General features: G+C 36.5%; 4 protein-coding genes and 1 long non-coding RNA gene across 9 annotated transcripts; 3 read left to right on the forward strand and 2 right to left on the reverse strand.

The window, feature by feature from the left end:
- Positions 1-1,713: 1,713 nt before the first annotated feature.
- Positions 1,714-3,935, forward strand: LOC116023029 (galactoside 2-alpha-L-fucosyltransferase-like). Of its 2 annotated transcripts, XM_031263974.1 has the most exons (4): positions 1,714-2,074; positions 2,310-3,069; positions 3,196-3,289; positions 3,503-3,935. In XM_031263974.1, exons 1-4 carry the CDS (start codon positions 1,810-1,812, stop codon positions 3,875-3,877), a joined length of 1,494 nt encoding a protein of 497 aa, XP_031119834.1. In that variant the 5' UTR covers positions 1,714-1,809; the 3' UTR covers positions 3,878-3,935. The 2 variants fall into 2 exon arrangements, with proteins under 2 accessions (XP_031119834.1, XP_031119833.1); XM_031263973.1 differs by having other exon boundaries at positions 3,196-3,935.
- A 1,253-nt stretch (positions 3,936-5,188) lies between these two features.
- On the forward strand, positions 5,189-7,848 carry LOC116021718 (galactoside 2-alpha-L-fucosyltransferase-like). Of its 2 annotated transcripts, none has more exons than XM_031262182.1 (3): positions 5,189-5,480; positions 5,604-6,570; positions 7,277-7,848. In XM_031262182.1, exons 1-3 carry the CDS (start codon positions 5,204-5,206, stop codon positions 7,719-7,721), a joined length of 1,689 nt encoding a protein of 562 aa, XP_031118042.1. In that variant the 5' UTR covers positions 5,189-5,203; the 3' UTR covers positions 7,722-7,848. The 2 variants fall into 2 exon arrangements, with proteins under 2 accessions (XP_031118042.1, XP_031118043.1); XM_031262183.1 differs by having other exon boundaries at positions 5,610-6,570.
- Positions 7,849-10,466: 2,618 nt separating this feature from the next.
- Positions 10,467-11,932, reverse strand: LOC116021720. Its single transcript, XR_004099050.1, has 2 exons — positions 10,977-11,932; positions 10,467-10,865 (listed from the first exon to the last, which is right to left on the reverse strand). It is a non-coding gene; the product is annotated as an uncharacterized LOC116021720 (long non-coding RNA).
- A 79-nt stretch (positions 11,933-12,011) lies between these two features.
- LOC116021719 (galactoside 2-alpha-L-fucosyltransferase-like) lies at positions 12,012-13,628 on the forward strand. Of its 3 annotated transcripts, none has more exons than XM_031262184.1 (3): positions 12,012-12,153; positions 12,535-12,843; positions 13,001-13,628. In XM_031262184.1, exons 2-3 carry the CDS (start codon positions 12,572-12,574, stop codon positions 13,458-13,460), a joined length of 732 nt encoding a protein of 243 aa, XP_031118044.1. In that variant the 5' UTR covers positions 12,012-12,153; positions 12,535-12,571; the 3' UTR covers positions 13,461-13,628. The 3 variants fall into 3 exon arrangements, 2 of the variants coding, with proteins under 2 accessions (XP_031118044.1, XP_031118045.1); XR_004099048.1 differs by having other exon boundaries at positions 12,017-12,153; positions 12,586-12,843; XM_031262185.1 differs by having other exon boundaries at positions 12,073-12,153; positions 12,557-12,843.
- A 7,386-nt stretch (positions 13,629-21,014) lies between these two features.
- Positions 21,015-22,880, reverse strand: LOC116022075 (NAC domain-containing protein 79-like). Its single transcript, XM_031262629.1, has 3 exons — positions 22,339-22,880; positions 21,974-22,251; positions 21,015-21,771 (listed from the first exon to the last, which is right to left on the reverse strand). Exons 1-3 carry the CDS (start codon positions 22,514-22,516, stop codon positions 21,232-21,234), a joined length of 996 nt encoding a protein of 331 aa, XP_031118489.1. The 5' UTR covers positions 22,517-22,880; the 3' UTR covers positions 21,015-21,231.
- Between the last annotated feature and the right edge of the window lie 321 nt (positions 22,881-23,201).

Here is a 23,201-nt window from a genome sequence, read left to right on the forward strand (position 1 = left end):
GGCAGAAATGTATCTTCTGGGGATGAGTGATAGATTGGTGACAAGTGGATGGTCAACTTTTGGATATGTGGCTCAGGGTCTTGGAGGTTTGCGCTCATGGGTTTTGTATAAGCCGGAAAATTTCTCAGCTCCTGATCCGCCATGCCAGCCTGTCATCTCCATGGAACCTTGCTTTCATCTTCCTCCTTTAGATCACACCATGACTGTTGTTCCTTATGTAAGGCCTTGTGAAGATAGAATTAGGGGTCTTAAGCTCTATCCGGATAACCAAACAATATTAAAAAATATTCTTAATTCTTAAATTAGAGACTCAGTAAGTAAACGAACTGCTAATTATGTACTGATAAGGATATGATACTCGGATGTTCGTTAGTCATGAAAAAAAAGGCATATCCCTTCATATCATTGTTAATTTGATCAAATTTATGGTTTTGAGTTTTTTTTTTAATCAATGAAATGTAGTTTAGAGTTTTCAATATGCACTTGCAAAATGGTGAAGTTTGGTGAGATGTCAAAGAAGCTAGCCTATCTAGATTATTATGGACTAATTTAGATAGATTCAAAGAGTGATTAAAGTGGGTTCACCCAATAATGCTTATTTTTGGAATAGTGATGGTGTGAGTTTCTATTATCACTAAAAAAAGAGCTATTAAACTTAGTCAAATAGTATATAATAGATGAATAGATTTAAAAAGTTATGCATTATATTTGTAAGATAAAAAGATGAGATCGTACACCCTTGCTAAATTACTGATGATACTATAGCACGTCTAGTTGACTAATTACATATGCTAAGCAAAATAAAGGGAAAACTCAATTTAAATGCACATGAAAGTTCACAACTCCCTTTTTATTATAAAATACCATACAACTAAAGTGGACGGAGACCATATCGTTACTATCCTCAAACTCAACAAAAATCACTTAAAAACTTCTACACCCCCTAGATTCAAACTTTTTACAATTTACATCACCCCAAACCTATATATAGTGAAATGGATGGCTTGAATTGAGAATGTCCTAATTTATCTTAAGGTTTATATTAAGTCATATATAATAAAACCACCATGTACTTGCATATCTCTACACGACAAATCAAACATGCATGATAGTAATGGGATAAAAAATACATTTTCCTAAAAAAAAAAAAAAAAAAAAAAAAAACTCAAGCAGGAATTAAGACTAAATCACATATAGTCAATAATAATCGCTGACTAATTAATCGCCTAATCAATTTAAGAATTCAAAGCATGGTCCTAATTAATTTATTGCACCACTTGTGTCTGGTACCATCTATCTATAGATGCCTATAATATATAATGTGTGGAGACTAGGTTTAGGTCCATAGTACATGGTAAAAATCTATATACAATTTGATAGTTGGGTTATTGCACATTTATGTTTTTATATTATATGCTTAATATGTCTCTCAAGTGTGTAATAATCTCCAAACAACACATGAACCGTAATTTTTTTTTTACTTTTGATATCAAATTGAAGCATGTGCTACATCTAAACTAAAAGCTTAAACTATAGTTGGATTGCACATTTATATTTATATATTGTATACTCAACATTAATAACTATAAGGTTTTAAGTCAATTTTATATGGTTCTTTGCAAGTTGAGATTAGACTTTTTTTTTTTTTTTAATAAATCAAAGAGAATAGTGAGATGAGAATGAACTGCCATTAATGCAAGTTGCAACATAAGCTGATTTTTTGTACTAAAACATGGCATACCTGTTTTTTGCAAAAATCAATGTTGAAGAGATCATGATCGATCACCTAGTATAGCATTCGATTTAGAAATGAAGCTATACAAAAGTCGTTCTGATAGTCATCAACCCAAACCTTATTCAGATCATCGTCATCACCAAAACAAGATTTCCCCCGAGGATAATAATCATCGAAACTGCAAACGTGGGGTGCTACTGCTGCTGATTCTTGTTGCTATATTGATGAACTTGACAGCTCTGGTTTTTGTCTCCATGCTTCTGAAAGATTCTCAGCTCTTCAATGGCTTCTCGGCGGTGGTTTCCGACGCCGGAAGTAACCCACCCATACCACCAAAAGGTAATTGAATTAATTAGCCTCGGATTTCTTTCTATTTGGTAAAATAATTAGCTTATTTGATTACTATTAGCGATTGATTTAATTAAAAAAATCAATATAAGTGTTTGATTAATCAGCTTTCTGAAGTTACAAAAATGCTAAAAAATCAAAAAACTGTTCAAAACAATTTTTTCAATTAATTTTTTTAGAAAAAAAAATTATATCAGACAGCTAATAGGTAACCGTTATTTTTCAGAAGACAATCTCCGGGAGCGGCCTGAGGAGGTGCCAAAGTTAGATAAGCTACTCGGCGGTCTTCTTGATCCCAGATTTAATGAAAGATCGTGTTTGAGTAGGTATGAATCAGTGCAATATCTCAAGGAACTAAAGCGCCGGCCGTCTCCTTCTCTGATCTCCAAGCTGCGAAGCTATGAAGCTCTTCACCGGCGCTGCGGACCATATACAAAATCGTATAACAAAACCGTGGAACTCTTGACGTCCGGTGAACGGCCGTTTGCCGGCACGGACTGTAAGTATGTGATTTGGATACCTGTCAATGGGTTAGGAAACAGAATTCTGTCTTTAGCCTCAGCTTTCCTATACGCCATTGTTACGAACCGAGTCGTTCTCGTTGCTCCGATGGATCACGTGCCGGATCTCTTCTGTGAACCGTTCCCCGGAACTTCCTGGTTTCTGCCGGAGGATTTTCCGGTTACCGGTTACTTCAATGGATTTGAGAAGAACTCCGGGTTCTGTTACGGGAATCTGGTGAAGAACAATTTGATTGACAAGTCAAAAATTCCGCAGTTCATTTTTCTCAATCTGAAATACGACATGGATCATTACGATCAACTGTTCTTCAAAGATGAAGATCAAAAGTTTCTGCAGAAAATACCATGGCTGATTATGAAATCCGACCAGTATTTCATCCCATATCTTTTCCTGATGCAATCCTTCAAAAAAGATGTCGGGGACATGTTTCCCGACAAAGAATCCGTGTTCCATTTCCTGGGACGGTACTGTTACGCATACATGTGGTTGAAATTATTTGTATTTGGACTAATCAGTAGTTGTAACTTCATAGACTCATTCTGTACATTATTTATACCTTGCTTATTCTAATTCACTTTATAACCCGGCAGGTACCTATTTCATCCCACAAATCCCGTATGGAAGTTGATTATCAGATACCATCAAGCTTACCTAGCCGGAGCCGATGAGAAGATAGGAATTCAGGTTAGGGTGTTCGAGGATGAACCCGGTCCGTTCAAACATGTTTTGGACCAAATCATAAGTTGTACAATGTCTGAGAACATACTGCCATTAATAAACATAGACCACGATCTGGCTAAACTCAACATAGGCAAAAAGAACAATAAAACCAAAGCTGTGCTGATAACATCTCTGAATTCTTGGTACGCCGACGTGATTCGCGACATGTATTTGCAGTATTCAACGGAGACTGGGGAGGTCATCCGAGTTCACCAGCCGAGTCACGAAGAACGCCAGAAAGAGAACGATGGATTGCACTACGCAAAGGCATTGGCAGAAATGTATCTTCTGGGGATGAGTGATAGATTGGTGACGAGTGGGGAGTCCACTTTTGGGTATGTGGCTCAGGGTCTTGGAGGTTTGCGTTCATGGGTGTTGTACAAGCCGGAAAATCGCACAGCTCCGGATCCGCCGTGCCGGCCGTTCACCTCCGTTGAGCCGTGCTTCCATAGTCCTCCGTTAGATAGCTACACGGCGGCGGCGCTTGTTCCCCACGTGCGGCCTTGTGAAGATAGAATTAGGGGTCTTAAGCTTTATCCCGATATCAAATAGTGTGGAAACTTTCAAATATTTTAATGTACACAACATTAATAAAAATGAACAAAATTTCAAAAAAATAATAATAATCATAATCATAATAATATAATACTCCCTCTGTCGCATTTATCATTTATGTGTGAGGCTGGTCTAAAATCATTTACAATTCAATTTTTCCTAATATTATGTACAACATTAGTATATAAAATTAATATATTTAGAAATTACATTTGAAGTGTTATTAATATATTTAGAAATTACATTAGAGTGCTTGCTATATGTTGGTGCATATGGAAAGAACGAAATGAAGTTGTTTGGAATAGAAAGGACTGGTAGTTAGTGAAGGTTAAAATGATGCGCATTTGGCTGAAGCGATGGCCGTTAAAGAATCTCTCTCGTGGGTTAAGGAGAGGGGTTTCGCAAAGATTTTTGTGTCTACAATTAATAATTATGTGTCTGTAAATGAGTTGAAAATACATGAAAAATAAAAACCTTTATATATTCTATCATAGTTATATCATAAACACGGATTTATCATGTCAATTTGCATACTCAATGTTCCTAATTTTATGAACATTTAGTATTTAAATCTAATTCTATAGAATAATTTGACTATATTCTATGAATGGTTAGAATTTGGACTTTTAGACGAAAATGCGGACTCAATCTATGGTCCTAAATTATTTACTGCGTGCCGTATAAATTAAATTGTCGGACGATGGCTAATGTGTGGAGGTTAGGTTTGGTCCGGATGATAGGCCCATAGAGGTAGGCAAAATCTCTCCAATCAAAATTTAATTAATTTAGTCCGAAGTTTCGATCTTCTCCAAATTTAATTAAATTTAGTCAGAAGTTTCTTAGGCATGAGATAGGCTGACCAAGATAATCCCTAGCAAAATTACTTAGAAAGTTGATTTAATAATTACAAAATTCTAAATTTAATTATGATGAAAGTTATTTATTGATTTTTATTTCTATTTAAATTGATTAACTATAATCATTTTTGTACTTGTAAACAAATTGTAGGTAATTACGGACATATAATATGGTAATTACAGACACATAAGTGTTAGCTGCAAGTATAAAATATATTTAACGGTAGACACATAACACATAACATCTTACATCTTAACTAACATCCCAACATCTTGCAGTTAACAAATTCTGTACCTGTAGATACAGAATATATTAACTGCAAACACATAATTTTTTGAACAAAATTCACAATAATGCAAAATGTAGCCTGGACATGGTATGTATAACAGTTGTCACATGGATTCATAATTTCTGTATATATGTACATGAATAATGAGATGAGAATCAACTAGCAAAAAATAAAGAATGAAGAAATCAGATGATCATCACCTAGCATTTGATTCAAAAATGGAGCCACTACACAAAAGAAGTTCTGATCATCATAAACCCAAGCCTCACTCAGATCATCGTCACCACTCACTTGAGGATAATGGAGGTTACTGCAAACGTGGTCTGTTACTGCTGGTGATTCTAGTTGCTTTATTCGTGAACATTCCGATTCTGGTTTTTATCTTCAGGCAATATAAAGTCTCCCCCTTCTTCAATGGCTTCTCGGCTGTGCTTCCCAGCACGCCACCAAAAGGTAAATTAAAACTCTCTTTCTTCGTCACAACCCAGCCTTCTTCTGATAGTAGTTGTTTTTCTCAACTAAAAGTCTAAACTGATAGTTAGATTACACATTTATGTTTATATATTATATATGTAGCTGCAGATAAGCTACTAGGAGGTCTTCTCCTTCCTGGATTTGATGAAAAATCGTGTCTGAGTAGGTATGAATCAGTGCTGTATCTTAAGGAACTAAAGAGCCGGCCTTCTTCTTATCTCATCTCCAAGCTACGAAGCTATGAAGCTCTTCACCGGCGATGCGGACCATATACAAAATCATATAACAAAACAGTGGAACTCATGAAGTCCGGTGAACGGCCGTTTCCCGACACAGGCTGTAAGTATGTGATTTGGATACCTTTTAACGGTTTAGGAAACAGAATCCTGTCTTTAACTACCGCTTTCCTGTACGCAATTGTCACCAACCGAACGGTTCTTGCTTCTCCGATGGATCACATTCCGGAGCTCTTCTGCGAACCCTTCCCCGGAACTTCCCTGTTTCTCCCGGAGGATTTTCCGGTAACCGGCGATGAGTTAAATGGATTTGATCACAACTCCAAAAGCTGTTACGGGAATATCGTGTCGAAAAAACTGATTGACATGTCCAATGTGTCGCAATTGCCGCCTTTTATCTACCACAATCTGTACCATAACAAAGATCGTAACGATGAATTGTTCTTCCAGGATGAACACCAAATGTTTCTGCAGAAAATTCCGTGGCAGATTATAAAGACAGACGAGTATTTCGTCCCGTCTCTTTTCACCATGCCATTGTTCCAGAAAGTTCTGGAAAACATGTTTCCCGACAGGGAATCCGTGTTCCACCTCCTGGCACGCTACCTGATTCATCCCACGAATCCTGTCTGGGACCTCATTACCAGATTCCATGAAGCTTACCTCACCGGAGCCGATGTGAAGATCGGGCTTCAGGTTCGGGTGTTCGAGGGTTCAAGCCCGTTTCAGCACATCTTAGATCAGATACTATCATGTACGATGAAGGAGAACATACTCCCACAAATCAATCCAAAAGATCCCGGCCGGCCTGCCATAAACAGTGGCCCTATTTGGTAAAAAATAATTATCAGTCAATTTTGTTTTATTTACCAAATAGACCTTCAAATTATATTTTATTGTACAATTAGGCCTTTCAACTTGTTATTTTGTAGCAAATAAACACTCAAACCTATTTATGACCTGTAATAGCAGGTCAAATATATTTTCGACTAACCTCCGACCACAATCCGGCGACCAAATCAGAAAATCAACCATCGGCATCGGTCGCTGCCAAAATGGCGACCAAATCAGTCTCCATCTCCAATAGAGACGGCAACGACGACCCAACTGGGTCACTCTCTCCACTGGATATGTCAACCAAGTTGGTTGCCATCTGGAGACGGGGACCAGTTCCATCTCCACGGAGACAGCGACCAATTGGTCGCCGTCTCTAGTGGAGATGGCGACCGCTTTGGTTGCCATTTCCGCGGCCACTTAGGCCGGACGCGATCGGCGTCAGTGGTTGATTTTCTGATTTGGCCGTCGAAATGTGGTATTTGACCTGTTATTAAAGGTCATAAATAGGTTCGAGGGTTTATTTGCTACAAAATAACAAGTTTAAAGGGCCTAATTAAAACTTTTTTAAAGTTGAAGGACCTAATTGTGTACAATTTAAGGGTCTATTTGACCCTTATCCTACTATTTTTCTACGATTTGTTGATATTATCAACCAATTATACCCTTAACCCAATCAACTAACATCCATTTACCAAATATTAGGAACAACAAGACAAAAGTTGTGCTGATCACATCCTTAAGTTCCTGGTACGCCGATAGGATTCGAGACATGTATTTGCAGAATCCAACGTTGACCGGCGAGGTGGTCCGAGTTCACCAGCCCAGCCACGAAGAAGAGCAGAAATGGCAGCAAACGTTGCACTACTCGAAGGCGTTGGCGGAGATGTATCTTCTGGCGATGAGTGATAGATTGGTTACGAGTGCATGTTCCACTTTTGGGTATGTAGCTCAGGGTTTAGGAGGTTTGCATTCATGGCTAATGTTCGAGCCGCATAACCGGAAAGTTCCAGATCCGCCATGTCAACGCGCCACCACCATGGATCCTTGCTATCTTCTCCGACCGGTCGATATCTCCAAGACGCCGCTTCTTAATTACACAAGGCCTTGTGAAGATAGAGACAGGGGTCTTAAGCTCTTCCCGGTTTAACCGAATAAGATTTTAACATTCTATTTTACTTCAATTTTATTCTCTAGTTTTCATTTTCCACTTTACGTTTTTTGAGTTAAAAAGAATGTAATAATTGCTAAGTGCTAATAAATACATTTTCTATTTTCGTTTTCCAGTTTTTATTTTTTATTTTTTGCAGAAAAAATAGTTAATAAATGAACCCTAAATTTCATTAAACATTAAAAACAATATAATTTCAATAGTTCATTTATTATGATATTTTATTTTTTAATTTTAATAAGTTATATTAGTGATAAGTGCAAAAGATGCTACACTTATAAGGTTGTTCTCGGGTCACATTGCGCACAATCGCTAGCCTTTATGATTGATTTGAGCTTGAATTGCGTTAAAATGCTTGATATTGTCATTGGACCCTAGTCCACACTTGGTTAATCATTTTGTAGGTAAAAAGTTGTGCAAAAATGTGGAAAAGGCATGGATTTCGAAGATAGATTCACGGGCCAAAGTTGAGAAAAAGAACACAGGGCACGGACGCGCATCGGACATGCGTCCGGAATTTGGCTCGCAGAAGTTCGCACAACAGAGCCGAAGTCTGCTGTGGACGCGAGGAGGATGCGGGTCGGACGCCCGCGTCCGGATTTCACCCCTCTGAAGTTTGGATCAGCTCTGCTACGGACGCACGGCGGACGAAGGACGGACGCCTACGTCCGAAAATCAACTCTCTGAAGTTCATGAGCTCTGCTGAGGACGCGGGTCGGACGCCCGCGTCCGATTTTTGCCTCTCTGAAGTTTTGCAGCAGCGCAGCAGAAACCCCGCTGGACGCGCAGTGGACGCGCGTCCAGTCGGGCGTCCACAGCCTACCAGTTTGGCGGGTTGCGCGATTTAAATAGGGATTGGAGCAGTTTTGCGGAGATCATTCATTTTTTCATCTTAGCTCACCTTAGGAAAATTCTCTCTCCAGAATTAGGTTAAAATTCCCTCCCATTCCACACTCAAATTTCAATCAATTTTCAATTCAACTAGCTAGAATTAGAGAGATCTTCACTTCAACTTTGGATTGCTCAAGCTTGTATCAAGATTTCTACTACATTCAAGTAACATTTCCAATCTCTAGCTTTATAATTCAATTTCTAGCTTTTGATTTGTTTTGTTGATTTGATCTTGAATTTTGTTTTTGATCTTGAATTGCACTTTGATTTTGATTCTAGTTTTCTTCCTTGTGATCAATTGCAATGTTGATTTGGATTTTAAGAATGATTGGCTAAACTTCTTGTGATTTGGATCAATTGAACTTGTGTGTATCTCTTGAATGCTAAATGTCTTGAATTAAGGTTTGAATGATGCTTAATGGATGCTTGATAGTGTTTTGAAGTGTTAGTGTGGACTCTAGGCCAACTCGGCCGGTTGCCTTAGGGAATTAGGGTAGAATCACTCACCTATGAGAGTAGGGAGTGATTTAGACCTCTCCAACCACTTTTCCTTCCCACCTTTGAGAGAAGGGGGATTGGAAGACAAGTTAAGCACATAATGTGTTTGCCAAAATGCCTCTTGGAACTTAGGAGTTATGAGAGTAACCCTATTGTGTAGAAGAGAGTCCTTTGACCATGAGAATGGCTTAGGTGTTTGTGATTTTGTCTCAAGTATGTCCCTTAAGTGTTACCTCACCTTAACCTCTAGGAAATCAAGAGCTTACGTACTTGTTAGATTGATCCGAATCCTCCTTCCAAATAAATTGTTACTTACTCGTTTACCTTAGTTTGTTTACCATAGCATGCCATACACACCTATCTTTTTTTGGATTAGCTTTCGAAAACTAGGCACCCTTATGACTAGTCCCTTGCTTACAGACTCCCTCCTTGCCTTTCCTTGAGACCGACACTCGGGAACTTTTTCCCGTTTTATTCACCTACACTCTTTCCACCTCCCGCTAAAAGACAACTTTTCAATTAGGAAAAAAAACACTACTTGTCTATATTTATAAGACTTTAAAAGTGTAGAAATATTTATAAAATGAAGTGCATGACAGTTGGTCCACTACAATGCGATTTAGGGCTAGCCAGCGGACCTTAACCCACTTTGACACCCTAGAGTCCTAGACATGGCAATTTTGGAGGGCAAAGAGACTAATTGAGCCTTGACAATTTCGGAGTACGTCAACTTAATTCTTTCTAATCTAGCACCTATAATATAATAACAAATTGCACCCCAACTCTAAAAGACCTCATTGTTTCTGCCCTGAAGATCTAGCATATATAATAAGTCTAATCCATAGATATAGGTTATAGGTAGAATTCTTGCGTTTTTTTATTAATTTAAAGTGGTTGAAAATTAAGATTTTTTAGGTTGGAAATTGTTGATTCGGCCGTTTTTTGTGTTCAAAATTCATGGTTGCTTCATTCATTTACTCCTTTCAAAAGGGTAAAAAACCTTGATTGATATTGGAATTTTACATCTTAATGATTATGTGATCTACAAAATACAATTTTAAAAATCTTTTTAGATTTTGTTTGACTATTATTCAAAATTTTCCCAATATAGTTAAGCATTTATATTTCTGTCCCCGTATTTATTAAAGGACGATTAAATTCCAAAATATAAATAAATAACTAAATATAGGTGTCCCTTAATAGTTTTCTCTTTTCCTGTAGTAATACAACATTCATCTAAAGAATACTTCATAATATTCTGGTTAATTAAAAATTAAAATTTACAGATAATAGCACATCATCATAAACATTAAGTAGTAATTTTGTGGACAAAAATAACATTAATGTATTTTGGAATTTTATTTAAATTGATTAATGCAAAATACTTCATGAACTCTCAAATTTCTACTCCTGTTCAAATTTGATCGAAGAAGAAAATAAAAAATTGATAAACATTATGGCTCCTAAATTAAGCAATTAATACATGCCAAAATGGGAGTACAATTTGGGTGTAGATGTAAATCTTACCATGAATTGTAACCCAATCCTGAGGACCTTCCGCTCCCAAGAATTCATATATATATATGGCGGCATACTCTGATCAGAATTGATTAGAATTTAATTTGATTCAGAAATGAAGCAACCTGGGGCGATTCCCGTTGCTTTGTTGATAGGCCTGACGGGTTTGCTTTTGGTCGTCCTGCTAATCAAACAACGCCATCTTTTCGATTGCCCCTCCAGAGGTAAATATGTACCAGAAGATGATAGGTGTCAGAAACAACAGATAAAAAATTACATTTTTTTTAAGCTTATAACTTGGTTTTGCGTAAATCTTGTTTTCTTTACCTTTTCCTTTTGCTGGCTGTCCCAGTTGCAGAAGATGAAACTCTTCTCCGGCGTGATGAGGTGGCGGAATTGGAACTGGATAAGCTCCTAGGTGGTCTTCTCCTTCCTGGATTTGATGAAAGATCGTGTCTGAGTAGGTATGAATCAGTGCTGTATCTTAAGGAACTAAAGCGCAAGCCTTCTTCTTATCTCATCTCCAAGCTACGAAGCTATGAAGCTCTTCACAAGCGCTGTGGGCCATATACAGAATCATATAACAAAACAGTGGAACTCATTGAGTCCGGTGAACGGCCGTTCCCCGACACAGGCTGTAAGTATGTGATTTGGATACCTATGAATGGGTTAGGAAACAGAATCATGTCTTTAACTACCGTTTTCCTGTACGCCGTTGTTACAAACCGAACGGTTCTTGCTTCTCCGATGGATCACACGCCGGAGCTCTTCTGCGAACCGTTCCCCGGAACTTCCTTGTTTCTCCCGGAGGATTTTCCGGTTACCGGCGATGAGTTCATGGAATTTGATCAGAACTCCGAAAGCTGTTACGGGAATATCGTGAGGAATAATGAACTGATTGATATGTCCAATGTGTGGCAATTACCGACTTTTGTGTACAACAATTTGGACCATGATAAAGATCGTTACGATGAACTGTTTTTCCAGGATGAACACCAGATGTTTCAGCAGAAAATTCCGTGGCTGATTATAAGATCAGACGAGTACTTCATCCCGTCTCTTTTCACCATGCCATCGTTCCAGAAAGTGTTGGGTCTCTCCATGTGAAGAAGCAAGATGGCAGACAAAGAAAATGGGACACTCACCTAATCTTTGTTTGTTTCCCTTTTGTCCTTAATGGATGAGAAATATTCCACAATATTTTATTCCTCATTTTCTTGGTCTTCTCTCGGTAGTATTGGGCAGCAGAGGAATGAATTATTTTCATTCCCATTCTTCTTTTTTTTTTCGGCCAGTAGAGAGAAACACAGAGAGGCAGTGAGTTCGGCAGTTCAGCAGAGGAAGAAAAACTCATCTTTCTTCTTCCTCTTCTTTTGGCGTTCGGCGGTTCATCAGCAGAAGGAACAAACTATTTTCTCCTTCATCTTTGGTGTAGTTTTGCCGTGCTATTTTGTCGTGGGTTTGCCTAGCTCTTGGGTATTTTCTTCATCAAATATTTAGAGAGGTCAGCTTATTTATTCCAGGAATCTCTTTGGATAATCTCGTAATATTTCTATTCATTTTTATCCTAGTCTTGGAAATTGAATATTTTGAGTACGAGATATTATTCCTTTTAGCCTGTGAATATTATAAGAATGTATTTGGCCTAGGAGTTGTTGTATTTGATGATTTGTAGATGTTTGGCTCGTGTGGTAGCCTGAAACTTTGTACCCAAGATTTGTGATATAGTGGAATATTTTGTTGTTGGTGGCCGGTGGTTTTTCCCCGCGGTTTTGGGGTTTTCCACGTAAATCTTGTGTTCCTTGTGTTCATATTTATTTTTGGGCTATTGTGTATTATCTCGTATTTGTGTACCGTGTCGGGTCTGTGATTTTGATTGTCACAGGAAGTGGGATTTTTCCTAACAGAAAGATCTGGAAAACATGTTTCCCGACAGGGAATCCGTGTTCCACCTCCTGGCACGCTACCTGTTTCATCCCACGAATCCTGTCTGGGACCTCATTACCAGATTCCATGAAGCTTACCTCACCGGAGCCGATGAGAAGATCGGACTTCAGGTCCGAGTGTTCGACCGTCCGGGCCCGTTCCAGCACGTGTTAGATCAGATACTATCATGTACGATGAAGGAGAACATACTCCCACAAATAAATCCAAAAGCTCCCCGCCGGCCCGCCCTAAACAGTAGCTGTGTTTGGTAAAATAATTAGTCTATCAGCTAATTTTGTCTTATTTATTAAATAGTTATCAGCTAACAACTAATTTATCAAAACACTTTTTTACAATCAATCTATGTAATCAAGCAGTTATATTTTCTAATCCAATCACCTAACAGTCATTTACCAATTAAACAGGGCCAGTACCAGAAAGAACAAGACAAAAGTTGTGTTGATAACATCCTTAAGTTCCTGGTATGGCGACAAGATTCGAGACATGTATTTGCAGAATCCAACGTTAACCGGCGAGGTGGTCCGAGTTCACCAGCCCAGCCACGAAGAAAAGCAGAAATATGAGGAAACGTTGCACTACTCGAAGGCGTTGGCGGAGATGTATCTTCTGGGGATGAGTGATAGATTGGTTACGAGTGGATGTTCCACTTTTGGGTATGTAGCTCAGGGGCTTGGAGGTTTGCATTCATGGCTTATGTTCGCGCCGAAGAACCGGAAAGTTCCAGATCCGCCGTGTCAGCGCGTCGCCTCCATGGATCCTTGCTATCTTCTCCGACCGGCCGATACCTCTAAGACGCCGCTTCTTAATTACACAAGGTCCTGTGAAGATAGAGAGTGGGGTCTTAAGCTCTTCCCGGCCGGTTAATAACCAAACAAGATTTCAACATTATATTTTACTTCAATTATATTCTCTAATTTTCATTTTTCAGTTTATGCTTTTGAGTTAAAAAGAATATAATTGCTAAATGCTAATAAATACATTTTCTGTAGTAATACAACATTCATCTAATCTGGAAAGAATACCTTACCGCCATGAATTAAGTGGATCCATGAATTCTATCTCAAGGATATGAATTTTTGGAGTTGGAGGCCAAATAAAAATGATTCGGCTCTTATGAGAAGCATTGCTCAAGTTCGTGCCTTGCTGATTTCGATCTTTGACAGCCAAGAAGAGTGTATTCAAAAATTGAATTCTTATTTGGATGTTAAAGGTCTGTCCTCTGGCGCAGTGTATGATCTAATCAGACCTAAAGGACAAAAAAGCTTTGTGTTTAAGTATATTTGGAAGGGCATAAACCCTCCAAAGTATGCTTTTATTACATGGCTTTGTCTACGTGGGAGGTTACAAACAAAAGACAACCTGGAGTTCTTGGAGATCGATAACAAATGCCTTATGTGTGAATCTGAAAGGGAAAGTGCCAGCCACTTATTTTTTTCTTGTGAGTTTTCTAAGCTGGTATGGAAAAAAGTAAGAGCTGCATTAGGAATTCAAAGAAACACATGTTCTGTTCGTGGAGCTATTAAGTGGGCATATAGAGATTGGCGCGCTTCACGCACACAATCAAAAATTGGATCCTTGGCAATTACTTCGGCTGTGTATCATATTTGGAAGGCAAGGAATATGGCCTTACATGATAATATGAGTCCAGACGTGGAGATGACATCTGCAATCTTGCTCAGAAATGTGTTCAAAATTCTCTATAAGGTCACTCCCCCTTCTTTTCTAACGTGCGGAACATGATGGCTTTCAAAAGCACTGTGGCTGCGGATTCGTGTTTCTGAGCTTCATTGAACAAATATGGGCTGAGGCCGCGTTGTTATATTTAAGTTAACTGTGGATTTTATTATGTTGTTCTTGTAATCTTTTTAGCGCTCTATCATAGGCTAACGGTTTTGACATATAGATCAATGACTCTTTAATTTTCCATATGCTAGGGAAATTAACTATTGTCTATATGCCATTTTTTGTACTTGTAATATTCTTTTTAATAATATTTACCTTAAAGGAAGAATACCTTACCGCCGGTAGACTGTAAGTATGTAATTTGGGCGGCAGTTTTTGGATTTGGGAACAGTTTAATAACCATGGCTTCAGCTTTCCTATACACCCTTCTTACCAATAATTGCTCTAGCTAGCCCAAGTTGTGTATCACGGCCCAATCTAAATATCTTGACTCAATTCAAGCAGGTGGGTGTGGGGGGAGTTAGTTGGTGCATTTTTTTTATACATAAGTTTCTCAACTTATACTAGACTAATCTTAATATTCAGTTTCCCATCTCAAAAATCACTAGATATAAAATCCAAATCGTATAAGCACCAAAAGGCCAATCCACACCCTACTCCAATCTGGAGCCCAACTCCAATGATGTTTGAAGTGAAGTTCAAACCCCTACACTTTCACCCATAATTTATGGTTCTCGCTCTCTATGATGGCCATAGGAAATATGGTTGTATTAGGGTCTTGACCCAATTTAGAGGACCCAACTAACAAGGAGTTTTTATAAGAGTTACGAAAATATATCATATATGTTTGTATATATGGGAATACATACGATCATATGAGAACACATGCCTCATATAAAAAATAATTTAAGAATTCAAAAGTACATCAACTCACAATTCTCTAATTTTCATTTTCCAGTTTATGCTTTTGAGTTAAAAAGAATATAATTGTTTTTTTTTTGACTGAGAATATAATTGTTAAATGCTAATAAATACATTTTCTGTAATAATAAAACATTCATCTAATCTGGAAAGAATACCTTACCGCCGGTACACTTTAAGTATGTAATTGATGATGTATAGATGGGAGTGTAAACGAGGGTGTAAAATGTCGTTCCGCTGAGGATTGGGGCTATGACATGTATTGTGTGAATTATTAAATCCTAGGTACTAAAGTATTAGAATTCACTAGAATCCAAGGAAAATATGATTTAGAAATTAAAATAAAATAAAATATGCAAATAAAATAAAGGAAAAACTATATGATAAAAGAGTGGGGTCAGATTAGGGGTATTGCAATCTTGATGCTCTAACAATCTCAAAATTAGGGAAAACAATTAACCAAGGGATTTATTGGCATGCAATGCACTCAAGATTGCATTAGGCTAAGATTGCCCCACTTTCGTGATGCATCAATCATCACCTTAAACACAAAATCATTATAAGCCCCCAAATTACCCATATTCTCATAATAGGAAAAATTGGGTTGAAATTGGTTAGGCTGAGTCTTTCACCCAACTTTCGTTGTGATGAAATCCTCTCCAAAACAAATCAATAAAAGCTGCGCATCAATTATCAATAAGAGGAAAATATAATCCAATTCAAACATAAAAGCCTAGATCAATAAATTATCTCTTTATGCAATAATCACAAATCTAGCATCAAGAATAGCAATAGGACCCTAATCCAAACCCAAAAACTAACTACTCATGCATCATAAAAGTAAACAAAGCAAAGCAATAATAAATAACCATAAATATTACAAGAAATCTGAGAAGAAAGTAAATAAAGGAATAAGAGAACTTTACTGATGAAGAACAAATCCAACTTCAATCCGAGATTCCAAGCTTGAAATTAAATAATCTAATATCTAACTAATCTAAATTATACTAGGGAAATATAAAGAGAGGGGGAAAAATAAACTAAAACTAATTAGGGTTGGGAACTCTGTCCGCCCATACATAAGATAGAGTTACAATAATTAATTTAACATGCATGTCCGTTTGAATTCACTTACAGAGTTACAATTGACTACAGTTTTAGTATAAAAAAATATATATTTATAAAATTAATCCCGCTATTTTTTTTAACAACCTTCAATCGTTGGTTTATTTAGATGGATGAATTAGATTAATTTACACTTTTTTTTTACTTGAGAGCATGTTGAAAAACATGATACACATGTATGTGTGTGTATATATATACACACACCTTACAACTTGAGTTAATTTAATTAGTAGAAATGATTGATTTTTTTTTATTATGAAAAATAGCATTATCTTTGTTTCATTGGCCAAAAAAAAAAACCTTCAAAATGGCTTGTAGGACTATTACGCAGAAGGAAGAAATTAAATACACACCGTTAAATAGTAATTGGATTTTTTCTTGAAAAAATTACAAGAAATTCAATGGAGCGTGTGGGCCGAACGGGTTGGCAGTGTGAAAGGGCAGATAAGATTAAATGACTTTCCATGCAAATATGGGAAGGATATTTCTTTTTGACAAAATGAAAAAGATAATTTATTCCTTCAAAATTTTAATTAATAATTATAAATGAAATAATTGATGAGTTGGCTTTCTTCATTTCTCATCGTTTCACACCACCTTTCCATGCCTTAAAACGAATCTATTGCTCTCAACCTTTTCTTTTACTTTTTTCTTTGAAATAACAAGAAAATTATTGCCCAATATTATTCTCTAGGTACTTATCCACAAAAAACATGATTGTCACAAAAATTTGAGTCTTAGAATCTTACATCATGCAAACAAAATAATAATAAGTTGAAGGTGGCCATAAAATTCTTGTTCAATTTTTAGCTGCCAGACAAGTGATGCATGCACGAGCTTTTGGACATGTTAAGATTATTTAAAACGGTTTTTTTTTTATGAATATCAAAAGTAAATTAACTCAATTTATCTCTACATAAGTCTGAGAGTAGATTTATGAAGTCCATAAGATAATTCAACGAAATAAAAGAAACCGTTGTTATCAACAACATATATTACTAATCTCTTGTGTTCATCTTACAACATATACATAGTCCGTATCTCATACCGGCGTAGAATTTTGTGGGTCCTTGTTCGATTACGTGTTAACAGTTAAACCCAAAAATGGTTGCCATTAGTCATTACGGCGGCTAATAGGAGTAGCATCGACGTACAATATCGTTCTAGTATTTTGGAAATATTTTTATCAAAACGTTTCATAACCATTTTTGTAATTTAGAACACTTCAGGACATGTTTTTTAAAAAAAAATGTTTCTATTAGTATGATTTGTAAATTAGTAGTGACTATTTGTTTATCTTGTCATCTAAAAAAATTATTTTCTGAATTATGTTTCAAGGGTTTAGTTACACAAACGACAAGTACTACTTGAAATAGCATCGTTTCCCACCTTAAAATAGTTGAAAAAGGGGTATGGGTCTATTTAAAAATAGACTTCTGACAAACTTTTTAATCACTTTAAAAATTTAAAAAGTTCTTCATTGATATTATCGACCACCTTTAGAAAGTGGTTTAAAATTTTGATTATACACCTTCCCCTGTAAAAAGTATGAACAAATTTACACCCTTCAGAATCAAATGCTAGGATATTACCGTTACTAAACTTTCAAGTTTACAATAATTATAAAATGAATCCCGCTCTTAAAATTTTCAATAATGATAAAATTGTCCTCACTTTTTACATGAGAAACTTATTCTCATTTGATCATGTCCCTATATATATGAGAACCAAACCATGTTCTCGTTTCCACCTTAACTGCCACCACGTTTTAAAAAAAAAAAAAAAAGTACATATGATCCACTGATCTTTTCAAATGGACGACTCAGTTCATATTTCTCACATGGGTGTCTGTTCTCGATCACTGGAGTGTTTCCCTATATAGGTATTGGATCATATCATAACAAGTCTTAGGAGAAAACTAAGAACCAATCTCAACATTTGAAAAAATCAGACGAATCATATCAAGTTTAAAAAAATGTTGTGGTATTTTCATAATTGTCACCAAAATACTAAAATATGCACTTCTCATAATTTTTCAGATTTACGCATTTAGGTAATACAAAATGCACACTTATTAATATTAAAAGATTGTACTTGCAAAAGTGTATTGCACTTCGAGTTTGGATTTTAGAGTTTATATTGACTAAATTTTTTGTTTTAAAAGTTTAGGAGTTCACTTTTACAGTTTAGATTTAAAATTTAGCTTTTTCATTGCTTTTAAAAAAATTTATCTAGGTTTGCATATTTAGTTGTTAAAAATAACATATTTAAGTGTTCAAATTTGCAAAGTGAAGTTGACAATAATTACAAAAATATCATAATATTTTTTTAATCTGATATGATCTATCCGATTTTTACAAATGCAAGGCTAAGATTGGTTCTTAATTTTTTTGTAAGAGTATATTCTCATCGGATCATAAGTCTATATATATTAAATTTGATTCAAATAAAACTCATAATGTTTCCACCACTAAATGTACCTAAAAAAACAAAAGAAAAAGAATCTACGTACAACACTACTACATAATGTGTTGTGTTTTTTATTACATGCAATTTGCGATTTATAATCGAATAATGTTAATTAATTAAGTTTAATAAATACGTCTTGAGAGGACATTAATTATTTGATTGTCACCCTTGATCACGAGACAGTACACACTGCTTTATTTCTAATCCCCCTACAGCCAAATGTAGGCATAGGATTAGGGGCACGACAAAATTTAAGAATAATGATACATCACCCACTTTTGTCGTCCAAGAACACAATGAACTATGAAAGGCCAATTCTACCTAAAACTAATTGCTTTTCCTAAGGTGGTGTTTGGGGGAAATATATTAAGGGCTGTCTCATCTGTTTGGAAAAGTTCCAAGAAAGGGACTAGGATTGGTTGGATCTGCTCTCTCATCCGACGGCTAGGGAGCCATCAGCCCTATAATTCATGCATCTAGGGTTTGATCATGGTGGAAACAAAAAGTTTAGCATTAATTATGGCACGAGAATTTGGACCGACGTGAATTTAATTTCGTTTTTGTTTGTCCATTTGTAGAGTATAGTGAATCTTGGAGTGTCCCTAGCTGGATATTGGTTGTGTAGGGAGGAATAAGTATGATACCGACATGGATTTTGGATTTTTTGTACAAATAAAAAAAATATATATATATATTTCACTAACTACACAATATAACAACGCACAAGCTAAGGACATGCGAAATATTAAGATCACAAATTGTACACGTAGTATAATTAGTGAGAATGGAAAATATAATAATGTTTTGTTCTTTTTGTCTCGTTTATCTGTTCAGAAATGTAAAATGAATTTTCATGACGAGTGAAATTTGTAGTTGTTGTTAGGGATGTGTGTGTAATACTTGACAACTGGTACGGGGATGTGCATGTTATAATTTGCAAAGGAAGACTTTGTGTGATGAGTTTGACGATCAAGAATGTATTAGCAAGAATCAAATCCGTGATCATTAGGTAAGAAAGTCATCATGGTCTACTCACTTGGATCAACCACTCTTTTTGGAGCAGTGTTAATATGTAGTTTTTAAATATATAAATTGTATGCATTAACACCGTACCGGATGGGCATGATTTTCCTTACCCATTTTGTACTAGGTTGCTATATTATGTATTATTGATAATAATTTTTAATTATACTTTATGTAACGGTTGGTATCGATGTCAATCGATACTTTATAATTTTTCACATAACACAAAATATATACAATAATAATTTAGCTTGTCACTCTTTTATTAAATGAATTGAAAATTGTCAATTATTTAGTTTACAACATTTTCTTTTTTTACATAATTAATTAAATGGTATTTTTGAAATAACTAAATATTCATTTTACTAATTAACTAATTAATATTCCAAAATTGAATTGAGTATTTAAAAAAATAAATTGTAAATAATTTGAGTTGAAAATGGTTAATTATATAACGATTATTCAAAATTGCAATAATTAATCCATGGACCATTGTAACCTTAGACACAACTCATAAAAAATTGTCCATGATTCAAAAGTACATCAACTCACAATTAAAAAATAATTTAAGAATTCCAAATGATCCAATCCCTCTTCTGATCAAGAGATTCAAAATGGTTATAAGGGACCAACCAAGCATGTCTTCAACAGTAGAGAGGCCCGTGCATGTGGTCCTAAATACTCATATTTTTTATATTATAAAATAATTAGCAATGCAAACCAAACTTACTATTTGTACACCAAACCTGAAGACATTTACATTTATTCTTTTCCTAAAGGCTTCGTAGATAAATAAATAGTGTGATATGTCTCGACCTTAGTTATTCGCATGCACCCTTCATTTAAATTTGAGTTTACATACTACGATAACGAGTTGCCAAACATACTATCAACCTTGTTTTTCTACCTATCCTAAAACGTAACATCGGTGATTGAATAAATCGCAAGATAGGTTTCATCACCCTTAACTGCCCCTATAGTAGCATTTGAACCCGCATACTATAGTAGCCGGCAAAGTATGTTATTATCAATATAATATATCTCTATAGAGATAGAGAGAGATAGGAGAGAGTGGGAAATATCATTTTGATGATGCAATAGAAACAATGGACAAAGAAAGTCGTTTCAAACAGATAAAAACACAGGAGAAGATCACTGCGGCAACTACCTGATCACAAAAATCAACACAACCCATCATGAGATTTCACATAAGGTTTTATATTGAGTATGGAGACCACCTTGAAAACAGAAAACCTATGTACATACAAACACTTCAAACTTCATTAATTATAATAATAACCTTAATATTCCTAATAAACAACAAGAAACATCAACAACAACAACAACAATAGCAATACTAATAATCATGATAATAATAATAATAATAATAATCATAATAGTAATAAATAAGTTTTTAGTAACTCCAGAGGCAGTCAAGCTCCTGTGGATTCTGGTGATCATCAAAAGCCCTTCTTCCCATTTCAAGATTTGAGACCACAGAGGAGATCTCAGTTTCTTGGGACCCACACACGATCTCCTTCTCCGTTTTGAAGCTCCGGTGGCCACAGCCTGCAAGAAGACTCGTCAGAATTGCAGGGTCTTGAATGGGGGAGAATGAATCCGCGGGATTCAGAAAGCTACTGCCATGGGTTTGGACTGCTTGGCTCCATGGGAATACATTCTGTGGGTGTGGGGAAATATCTGCAGTTGAAGAAGACGGTAATGGAGGATTAATATTGCTGAGATAGTTCACCATGTTCATGGATTCTTGCTGCAGGCTCTTGTTCTCAGACGGGATGAGACTGGAGAAGCAGTGCACGTGGCCGGATTCCGGCGGGGTGGTGGTGGTGGAGGAATCTGTTAGCGGCGGCAGAACGGAGGATTTGGTGTCTGGAAAATGGACATTTTTGCCGCAGGAATTCTTGTGGAACACCCTGCAAATCACCCAATCACTCTGCAACAACAAAACAAATGGTTAATTATTAAATTTAACTGAATCTGTCTCCACTGAGACTCAATCTCATGACTGCTCGATTTTATGACCTCCCATATAGGAAAACAGAGCACAAAGTGTTTGGCATGGGCAAGAAATTAAACCTCAATTATTGATGTAAAACAGGGAAAGATTATTCTTTTATGGATTTTAAGTTTTTAACCTGAGCTGCATTGGGGAAGTTGTGGACAGACAATTTGCCTTCAAGTCTGAATTCATGGCAGACCCAATTAGTCTTCTCGCCTTTAGGAGCTCTGCCCTGGTAGAAAACCAGGGTCTTCTTCATTCCGACCAGGCATTTCCCCCGGAAAATCTCCTTGTCTTTTCCGGTGGCCTTCCAGTACCCGGAAGCCGTGGCTCTGTTAGTTCTCATTCCAGTTGGGTACTTCTTATCCCTCACACAGAAAAAATACCATTCCTTTTCCCCAATTCTTGATTTCCCTAAACCAATCAAACCCACAACTCAGAAACCTGGGAAAGGCGAAAACAAAACCAAAATGAAAAAAATGATAGATTTCGAAAGCTTACAAGGTAATTCCCAAGGTTCAACCTTGTTCATATCCACCTCTCCAATGGCGACAGCAGAGAAAGAAGTGTCAAGAGCCTTCTTCGACAAGTAATGAGTGATGAGCTCTTCATCTGTGGGGTGGAAGCGGAATCCAGGTGGCAAATCCATCTGGTTATCGTCTCCGGGCAAGTTTTCCATGGCTAAAAGCAGTGAGTAATCGCAGAGAAAGTGAGAGGCTAAAATGGGGGTTTAGTTTAATTTGCAGAAGAGTATGATAATATGTGTAAGTGAAGGAGCTAGGTAGGATATGTATTATCACCAAAGAGATGAGAGGCTTTAGGCTGGGGAGAAAGCTAATGAAAAGATGGGGAGAAATGGGAAAAGTTGGGGAGAAAAAGAGGGAGAGAAGCCATGGGAAGTGATTGAATGATTGAAGAAAAAAAGCAGTGGGAGGGAGAGAACGCAATAAATACTGGATTTGGGAAGATATAGAAACGTGATTTGTAAGCAACAATGGCTAACAGTTAAGGTGGTTGTTTTTGGCTTTTCTATTCTCATCTCAATTAGCCTACCCTGCTCCAGATCTCTGTAGTTTATCCCCCTTTTATATATGACCAAATATCCCCTCCACCCCCGCCCCCCAGACCCCCTGTTTTATGATACCAGCTTCTTTGTTTTTCTATTTAAGGTTGTTTTGTTTTTCTGTTTTACACATTTGACAAACAGGTACTAAGATGGTGTTTGGTTCGAGGAATGTTTTGTTGTACTGTAATTTCAGAAATTTCACTTAACCTAAGAATATGTAGTAATTGAAGATAAGGATGGACACATTTACTCAAAGAGGTACTAAGAGGGTGTTTGGTATAAAGAATATTATGATATA

Source organism: Ipomoea triloba, chromosome 6 (genome assembly GCF_003576645.1).
Source record: "Ipomoea triloba cultivar NCNSP0323 chromosome 6, ASM357664v1".
Classification (NCBI taxonomy): Eukaryota; Viridiplantae; Streptophyta; class Magnoliopsida; order Solanales; family Convolvulaceae; genus Ipomoea; species Ipomoea triloba.